This window comes from Carassius carassius, chromosome 10, assembly GCF_963082965.1.
Source record: "Carassius carassius chromosome 10, fCarCar2.1, whole genome shotgun sequence".
Classification (NCBI taxonomy): domain Eukaryota; kingdom Metazoa; phylum Chordata; class Actinopteri; order Cypriniformes; family Cyprinidae; genus Carassius; species Carassius carassius.
This window is the reverse complement of record NC_081764.1, coordinates 32,638,240-32,648,378: the sequence shown is the minus strand read 5'-3', so window position 1 is coordinate 32,648,378 and position 10,139 is coordinate 32,638,240. Positions and strand designations below refer to the sequence as shown.

Sequence of the window (10,139 nt, the reverse complement as noted above, 5' to 3'; positions counted from 1 at the left end):
AATTTAAATTTAGTGACCTCCCAGCCAATAATGCAAATGCTCTTGCATTCATTTTTAATATTTCAGTTTATTCCTTACCTTATTCCTTAGTCTATTCCTTTTAAAATTTCTCAAATCTGTAATGGTGATGAGCTAACCCTAACCCTAAGATAATGATTAATTGTTAAATAATTATGAACAATTGTTAATAATATGCAGTTAATTTATTCATAATGAATATGAAACACTCATAACTACACATGACAATGACAATATAAAAAATATATTAAAAGCATTTTAAAATATTTTAGGAATTTCAAATGCATATTTATTAATATTTTCTTAAAATTCCCTTATTTGGATATGATTGGACTTTCAAAAACACACTGAGCACAGTCAAAAAAATCAATTACATCACATTCTTGACAAGCCTAACCATATGCAAAATATTTACTCAGCTAAAAGTTGTGGTTTGGGCATGCATTATTTTTAAATCATAAAAATCCATTGGACAAAATGTGTGGGTTCCCTGATTTACATGACCAGGACAAGCGTGTTTGATCTTGCATGTGTGCGTTTGGTTCTCCAACGACTTCACTAACTCACTTTATCCGACATTTTTTGTAGCTTGCAGTAATAAACTCAATAAAACCATCACAAACTAGAAATAAAATTGAACTGTATTGATTTATTTCCATAAAATACAAGGATGAAATACATTTAAATTATTTTCTACATTTGAAATCAACAATGATTTCTCCGATCAATCAGTCAAGTTTGGAGACCTCTGCACATCACTCAGTGTGATGCAGACAGAGAGAGAGACACACGTCTCTGTGCATGAGATGTACAAGTGCAAGCTACGCAAAGCCTATTGAGCAAATGAAGAGCGCTACAGCATGCTTCGGTCACATCAATACATCATAATCATGAGATTAAAACTCAAAAGCAGCGAATGTGAGTCTTGGGGATCAGAGGAACACAAAACCAACAGTACATGTCATGGTTTTCCTTTCAGGAGTGTTTCATGAAAAGCTCTTTCGTTTCAGTGGCTGATGAACTTCTTTAGAGCCCTTGTTAGGTATTTCACTGCATGTGTCACGTTAGGTCTCGATTGGTGTGGCTGATGTCTACACTGTGCTTCAGAAAACACACTAACTATGAGCTTTAACCAGTGTTCTTCATTAAAACTGAGGCACTGATATGGGTTAAAGCAACCAGACTCTGAAAACGAGAATAATTTCCCATGTCCCCCACCTAAAAACTCAAACGAAATGAGGGAGAAAAAAAGTGTGAAAAATGTGGGCAAATGTACTGCAGGAGGGAGGCATGCAGCCACTGGAGGACAAGGGTGTGGTGGGCGGGGCATGACTTTACGAAGCACCATCTTGTTCCCTGGTTTCGGAGTGAATTGCTGTGACCCCGGACGATTTGAACTTGGGAAGGTGAAGTCCGAACTTGTTCTCCACGCCGGCGAATGTGGCGGCTGCCAGACGGTATCCACCGACGTGCTCAGGACTGACAGGAGGAAGCTCAGAGATCCGGGATTTGGGCGTTGGTTCAGAACCAGTAGGGCGGCTGGAAAGAGGAGAGGAAAAGAGTTTTTTTTCTTACAGCAGATGCTTATCCAAAGTGACTCGACATGCCATATTTCTCAGTGGTTTGATAAGTGCAACAACACCCTTTCTCCAAGAAAAAAACTACCATTATCAGGAAACCTTTTTTTGACCACATCCAACAAATGCATTCTATCAAATATCAATACAATTTTTCAAGATTATTTTGAACATAACATAAGACAAGGCTGTGTTTATTTGCTCAAAAATACAATAAAAACAATATTCTGAAATATTATTAGTTTAAAATAACTGGTATATTTGAATACACTGAAAAATGTAATTTATTTCTGTGATGCGCAGCTGAATTTTCAGCATCATTACTTTAGTTTTCAGATTCACTGAAGAGTTCAGAAATCATTCTGATATATTTATTTATTGCTCGAGAAACATTTCTGATTATCATCAATGTTGAAAACAGTTTATATATCTGTGATGCATTTTTTAAGGATTATTTTATGAATGGAAAGTCCAAAAGAACAGCATCTTTTTGAAACGTAAATCTTTTTGCAACATAAATGTATTTGCATGACATTTTTAATTAATTTAATGTAATGAAACCTTGCATAATAAAAGTGTTAGTTTCTCTCAAATTGAAAAATCTTACTGACCTCAAATAAATATGAGTTTTTAGACATTTTAATGATTTGTAGCAGCAATGTTGATACGTACATTATTAAAATTTCAAATGATGCGCAAAAACACTTGTGTATATCAGCTATTTTATAGCAACCTTGAATGAATCTCATCCATCATGATATTATATCACCTAATCTTTCCGATTTGCAAGCATGATGTGTGAATCTTCTCCTGAGAGGTCTGCTGTCATGCAGTAAAAGGTGTGCTTCACATGATCAGCACTTACTGTCCTCCGAAGTCAACGTAGAACCATCGCTGCAGGAGCTCGTAGGTCACCAGGGTCACACCGAACTGAGGGGAGGAACGAAACACACGAGCTACGGAGAACACAAAGAGAGGACTGTGAGTGAGTAATGGATGTGTAATGACATCAGTGTCATCGCGTGTGTGTGTGTGTACCTCCAGCTCCCTTCCACAGAGCTCGGAAGCCTTCCTCCTGTAAGATCTTCCTGAAGCAGTCGATCACTCCAGAATAAGTCGTCTGACCGGCGCGGGCAGCCACCTGCAGTCGCGTTTTGATGACATCAGCAGGGGTGACAAGCGAAGCAGCCGGGACACCTGTAAAATAAAAACACCCACACACCTATTAATACATGAAACAAAATGTGTGATCTTCAATAGGAAATCTAGTCTTATCATGCATGACACATTCTTATTTGTCATTTTAAGGGAAAATATGATTTTTTTTATTTGTTATTTCAAATTCTGAAATCATGAACCGTTCTTGTTGTACATTATTTTCCAATGAATATCAAATTGTTCAGAAATATGATTTAAGTCACATGCATGTTTGTAAACTCTAACACAAGTGCAAAATAGACACACAATCACTCACTCACTCACTCACATGTGTGTGTACAATCTTTAACTTAACTGGGTCAGCATCACAAAGTTCAAGCGAGAGTCATGTTCTGACCTGCGATGGCTCCAGCGGTCAGCAGCTGCAGAGGCCCCACCCTTCCATCCTCATCCGCCATACTTGCCTTCGTATGGGCATACACGGGGAAATAGATCGCAGAGAAGGGGATATCACGCAGGAAACAAGCCTTCGCACCCTGAGGAGGAAAACCAGTAACATTTATGTGTTACAGTTCACACCAAGTCATCGATTCAAGTTGTTGTCAAATTGTCAAATTTAATTGTAAACATTTCCCACCTTGTAGAGGCCAAAAAAGCCAAGGTCTCGAACCACATTGAGCGCGCTCACTCTGGGACCTGTAGTGATCTCACCGGCCACCTGCAGACGAATCTTAACAATCTCCAGAGGATTGGTGAAGATAACCTGTGACCCACCGGCCTGGAAAGACAGACACAGAAAGTTTAGCCATTTAAGTACAACATAACCCAGTTCAACAGGTCTGTGCGGTTTATTATACTCACACATCCACCGGCCAGAATCTCAGCAGCCAGAGGTACTGTATCTTCTTTTGTGGTAAATTTGTCCCTCACAAAGTCATTCACCTGGAAGACAGATACAGAGAGACTTGTATAATTGGCTTAACTGTCATCTGATTAGAAAAAGCTTTTTACAGGATGTTTGATGACACTCACAGTAAGCTTGATGGCTTTTTCTGGAGCCACTCCGATGAGCTGGGGTACAAGACCTGATGGGGAAAACACACACGCACACAGAGAGAGAGAGAGAGAGAGAGAGAGAAAGAGAAGGAAAAAAGAAAGTGGGATCAAGGTTAAGAAAGCTGAAGACACATACTTTATTTCATTTCGTTCTTCTGAAGCAGCGATGATGGCATAAGACAAATCCAACCTCTATAAAAGCCGAAGAAGCCCTCGTATCGCAGGACCTTCTTGGCGCAGTCAAAGCTGTTCTTGTACATGAGCTCTCCTACGAAGGAGCCGGTGGAGCGCTGGTTCTGCATACGGGTCTTGACCAGGTCTATGGGGTACACAGCTGTGGCACCAGTGGCTATAGACACACACACACACACATAATAAAGTACATTTCAATCAAGTGTAATAACATATATATACTCATCCATGTAAACCACAAAATCTTGTGCATTTAAAGAGGCCATGGAAAACAAGATTGGTCTTTTGCTTTTCTTTTTTTCTTAAATTCTTGTTGATTTGAAAATACAGTAAAATAAGCACTATTGTGAAACATTATTGCAATTTAAAAAAACAATAATATATTTAAAACGTAATTTTTCCTGTGTCCTTCAGAAATCATTCTAATATGCTGATTTGCTGCTCGAGACATTTCTTAACATCAACGGAGAAAACAGTTGCTGCTTAATATCTTCGTGCAACTGTACTTTTTTTATTATGAAGTTTAAAATTGTTTATGTGAAACTGAAATCTGTTGTAATTTTGTAAACGTCTTTACGGTCACTTGAGCAATTTAATATGTAAAGACAGCATTCTATTAAATACTGTGGCTCATTTAAAGACCCTTGAATTTCAGTGGTTTTTAGTCAGTTTCTATTAGCATTGAAGTCAGTCATAATCAACTTGTAATGCAAATTTCAAATTTAGTGTTTAAGACTTCTTGGAAAATGGAAAAAAAAAAAAAAAAGGGATCAACAACTCATCTTGTACACTGACATATCCCAATTTTTGCCACTAAAAGGCTTTTTAGAAAGGTACTGACCCTCCTCCTAATACCACCTGAACAAATCATAGTTTATGACTTATCAACTTCCTTTGTCATATGGAAATGCATAACACAGAATGGAAAACTGTACTAATTTTGTGGTGTCTTTAAAAATGAGAAAACTCAAACCTCCAGCGATGGAGCCCAGAGTAAATCTGTACGCCGACTCTGCTGCCTGCAGCCACACAGGCCGAGAAACATCCGCTTGTGAATGCTGCAGTGACAGAAAGACAGCAAGAAATAAGCATGCGAGGCACAAAAACTACATGTTCAATAGTTTGGGCCGATCTGTATTTGAGATGAATGACAGAAGCCTGAATATTCATTTAAAACCTGATTTTACACTTTCTGAAGAAAGTGAGAGTGGTATCTAATCCCTAGTAGTGAAAGTGTGTTTCATGCCATAATGAGTTCTGCTAGATAAGGAAAGCTCACTGATAACATAATTTTCGTAGTAATATACACATTAAAACAATTCCTAATAGTCTCTTATCTGACTGTTCATACAGATAAGCTCACCTGTCTCTGCGCCTCTGCTAGATTATATGGCAGGGCTCCTTCCTCCAGTGGTGCTATCCTCTCGATATCAGCCAGGTTTAATCGTCTACACATCATAACATACACAAACACACGATCAGCTGATAATGCTACTTATGGTATGTGTGGATGAACTTGATTTTTTAAAAGGAAAGTACCCTGTTTGGGAGTGCAGGCCTGCTAGCTGGAACAGGATGTCGATTTCCATAGGAGTAATCTGACCAAATTTATTTGCAGAATGAACAAACTCCTCTACAGATGAAGAAAATGTTAGATAATAGTTAAAAACTTTATTCTGATGTGCAGATGAACAGAACTGGATATGACAGAGGGCACGCACCTTTAGTGACGAGCGTATCCTTGCGAGACCCTGCGAGAGTGCTGTAGATTTTACGGATCAGTTCCATGTTGTTCAGGAGAGAGTTGAAGGCATTGAAGTAGGAGAAGCTCACCATGTGAGAGGTGCCACCGCCTGCTGCCTGAGAAGACACAAACATTTAAACTTTTTACAACATCATCACAACAAACAGCTTACTAGATGGAAAGAGAGCCACACACTTACAGACACAAGGTTTTCCTCAACAAAAGGTGTGAGCATGTGGTGTCTGATGGTGGACATGATGTCACTGAAGTCCAGGGCAGAAACAGCACCGCTCTTGACCTTGTCTTTCTGTGCGAACGCCTGTCTCGCATGCTCAAGCTGCAGCTCCTGTGACAACAAGCACAGAATTAGATTTTGTTAAAGGATGAACTTATACAGAAGTTTTGCCAAAGACCAAAAGGTCAAGATTTGGCTGGTTGGCATGGGCCAGTTAAAACCTGATGGTGCAAAATTTAACATCATTCATCATTCCAGGGGCCTTTATATAAATAAAACATTAAATTAACAACTAATTGTAAATTATTATCTTAAAAATAAACATTATTAAATGTACTTTTGTTATTGAAATATAAAATATAATTTTACTGTATTATAAAATTAATATTACATTATTATAGTAAAATTTCATCAATACTATATTAACATTTTATATTAAAATTATTAATTTTGTGCCTAAGAGGTTTCATTTAATTTTATTATAAAAATATAAATTATTATTATTAAAATTAATAATAATTTAATACAACTATCATTTAAAAAAAAGAATAATAATAATACTGAATATTTAGTAATATTAAATAATATAAACTCTACAATTTAATAAATTACATTAACATTTCATTAAGTTTATTATATATTAAAACTTCATTATATTAAATGCATTATTATTAAGATAATAATAATACTACACAATTATATTTTTATCACAATATAATTATAATATTATTAGTAATAGTAAGATAAGCATTATTTCAAACTTATATAAAGTATAAAAGATGTTATAATAACAAACGTAATATGATATTTCCATGATGAGTGTGTATAAATAAATAAAATCTATAAATAAAGGTGAATGAATGTGAATTAATGAGTGTGTATAATTGTTTGGGTGTTGTACCTGCAGGAATTGGGTGAACTCCAGGTAGCTGAGACTTTTTTTCCTGTCATTGCCGAAATGCAAGCGGATGAACTCACAGTCCCAGTTGAAGGGGATGTGGTGGTGCACGGTGGTCTGGCTGAAGATATCGCGCACGTTCTCTGTTAACACACGGATAGGCTCAGATTTACACTCCTGAAGAACATAACGGGCGTTGCAACATTACTGACAGTGTTTTAAAGGTTCTCTGAACACGTGACCATGTGCGAGAATGAATGTGTCTGTGTGTTCAAGGTTAAGCTGCTTGTCTGTTTAGCATAACTACATTATGATCAGCTGACACTGTTAAAGGAAATGAAACGCTACTGGTCAGTTCAAAAACATTGCAAGCTGTAGGCAGCATTAAATGAAAGACGAAGGAACTGGAACAGCATACATACAAATCTCCACACACATTCTTAACTCTGAATTGATTTCAATGGAGTTTGATGTAAGCATGTACCAATACAGAAGTCCACTTTAAATACCGGTAAGACTGAACATTTCTATACAGTCAATACTGTTCTCACCAAAGGACACAGATCCAGTGCCTGTCTTGTCAAACAGCTGGAAGGCCACGATGAAGAGGGCATCAGGTACACACAGCACTGACTCGAAGGCCAGAAACTCCTGAAACGAGATCAGCCTGGATAGAAACAAAACAGAAGAAACATTAAAAATACACAACGTGTGGTTATTCTGCGATCTCTCACACACACACACACTTGCAATTAAATACACCACCTTTTAAAAGTATGGTGAAAGATACTATTTTTTTTAAATAAATTAACACTTCTATTCAGCAAGGTTGCATAAGATCAAGGCAGAAATGAGAGTAAAGACAAGACAAAAAAAAAAAAAAACATTCCACAAAAATAGTTTTTTTTTTTTTTTTTTTTACATTAATTATTATTGCTCTTCAGCAGCAAATCAGTATATTAGAATGATTTCTGAAAGATCATGTGACACTAAAGACTGAAGAGCAATGATGCTGAAAATCTAGCTTTGCATCGCCACAATAAATTACATTTTAAAATATATTCAACTAGAAAGATTTTATTGTTATAATATTTTAAATACTATTTCATTTTTTTTTTTTTATTCATTTAGTTAGCATTTATTCTGATCAAATAAATACAGTCTTCTATAAAACACTTTTAAAAAATTTTACCGATCCCAAACATTTGAGAAGCAGTGTATGTGCAATACATAATTTTCCTACATTTTGCCATATTCATCTTCCTGCTACTGAAAAAAATGATGTAAAATTTAATGCAAGTGTGAGAATTTCTTGATCTGAGCTGAAGTTTAGGCTTCATATCAAACCATCAAGAATTATAATACAGAACGATTACACCGATGTTCGTCTCACCCATCTTTTGTAGTATCTGCCACACCGGCGAGCAGCTGCACAGTTTTAGGATTGTAGTGGAGTTGCGTGTGGAGGCCCAAATACTTCTGTACGAAATCATTGGGTGTCATGTACCGCTCTCCATCCTTATCCACCACACTGGAATACTGAGGGGAAACAACACAAACATAATCACAGCATCTGAGCACCATGTAAAGCAAGATTAAACGTGCATGTGTGTTTTTTCTAATGTGTAATCTGACTTGTGTAAAAATAGAGAAGAACCTGAAAATAAATGTCATATTGTTATGCATGGCAACAGATGAGAAACAAAACTGCAGTTAGTTTTGTAAAATAACACTGGCTTCTTCCAAACAACTGTGTTGGCAATATACTAGCTGAAATTGTATTTAACAAGTACCAACATCTGCATAGCTGGACAAATGTGCAAAGGTGACAATCAATATTAAACTAAAGCGAGACGCCCCCTGAACTTATCAAGAAATTGTTCACTCATCCATCTATTGCCCTGACATTCATGTCTTCCTCCAAACATCCATCTCACACGCTTGAGTCCTATTATTAGAGCCACATAACATACAAATCTCTGTGTTACCTGAAACCAAAGCGGCTCAAGAAACAACTTCTCAAATCTCAAAAGGTATAAGTGATCACATATCAACACAACAATTAAAAAGCCCTGACTGACAGTTAATGAGGGACACAGATTGGTGTTTTCCTATTCGTGCTACAAAATGAAGCATACACACAATAAACTGTTTTCCCACAAACATGCATGCCAGTCTCTTTAAACCGCTGTGGAGAAGAAGAGACAACAGAGGGACATTTAAAAACGCAGCGTCACTAAGGAAATAAAGATTTAATGACAGACAATCGGTGGCTGCTTCTAAGGTTGCAGTTTCTAATAGGAATTGACTGCAGTGTAAAGGACGAAAAAAAAACATCCTAACCTGACATTACACCAGCGTTCAAATAAAAACTTTAACTTACCTTTTGAAAGATGACCTTCAGCTCATTAGGGTCGGCCCTTTTGGTTAACTGCACCTGCAGAATAACAGCAAGGTTAAATTACACTGTAAAGATGAAATAAAGAGCTATGATCTAGAATTGTAGACAAAATCACCACCACATTTAGAGAAATATATTGCATGTTTTACAGAACCATCTCCATCTATTAAATGTTTCTCAGTGAATCCCAAAATGACTAGGTTTTAATGAACAAATACCTTTTCCAATGTTCAAAATTGCATTTATTCCCAAATGCTCATTTATATATCAAATTATATTTGAGAGCACATTCAGCATTATTGGGACTGTCTGACACAGAATGTGTGCAAAACTAAACGACCTTAATTTTTTAAAGTACACAAAATAACCAGTCACAAACACATGAAGTGATAAAATTAGCCCAGTTTCGCCCACACAGCTTGATCCTCACACGCCTGAATAGACTTTACAAACAATTCTTCATCTCTAACAACACAAAAGGCTGCTAAAGAGCTGATAAATGCGGTTTAACACAACAACTCTGATATTTTTTATGGTTTTATGATCCTCACAGACACTAAATTCAGACAAAGTCTCAGCGCGAGCACGGCGATAAGCCCAGTGATGCTCGCGCCGGACCGTTAAAAACGTTCACCGCGGTCTCTACTCATCCCGTTTACGGATCTATTAGCCATTCTCCCGTTAATAATCAGCAACTGTAATTAAAAGTCGACAGCTAAAATATTGAAAACAAAAAAATTGTGTCAAACGCGGTGTAGCCGGAGTCACCTTGGCCGCCATGCTGCAGTCTGACGTCACGTGTGGTAGCGGGGTCGCGCAGGCGCGTGGCCGATGAGAAGAACCGGCCGGGAACTAGAGAT

At 37.1% G+C, this 10,139-nt stretch overlaps 1 protein-coding gene across 1 annotated transcript; it reads right to left on the bottom strand.

The window, feature by feature from the left end:
* Nucleotides 1–647: 647 nt before the first annotated feature.
* Nucleotides 648–10,139, bottom strand: LOC132152182 (electrogenic aspartate/glutamate antiporter SLC25A12, mitochondrial-like). Its single transcript, XM_059560956.1, has 18 exons — nt 10,048–10,139; nt 9,262–9,315; nt 8,272–8,417; nt 7,430–7,545; nt 6,882–7,021; nt 5,945–6,091; nt 5,723–5,861; nt 5,541–5,634; nt 5,365–5,449; nt 4,975–5,059; nt 4,000–4,158; nt 3,786–3,838; nt 3,615–3,695; nt 3,391–3,531; nt 3,151–3,289; nt 2,634–2,792; nt 2,461–2,551; nt 648–1,557 (listed from the first exon to the last, which is right to left on the bottom strand). Exons 1-18 carry the CDS (start codon nt 10,057–10,059, stop codon nt 1,353–1,355), a joined length of 2,046 nt encoding a protein of 681 aa, XP_059416939.1. The 5' UTR covers nt 10,060–10,139; the 3' UTR covers nt 648–1,352.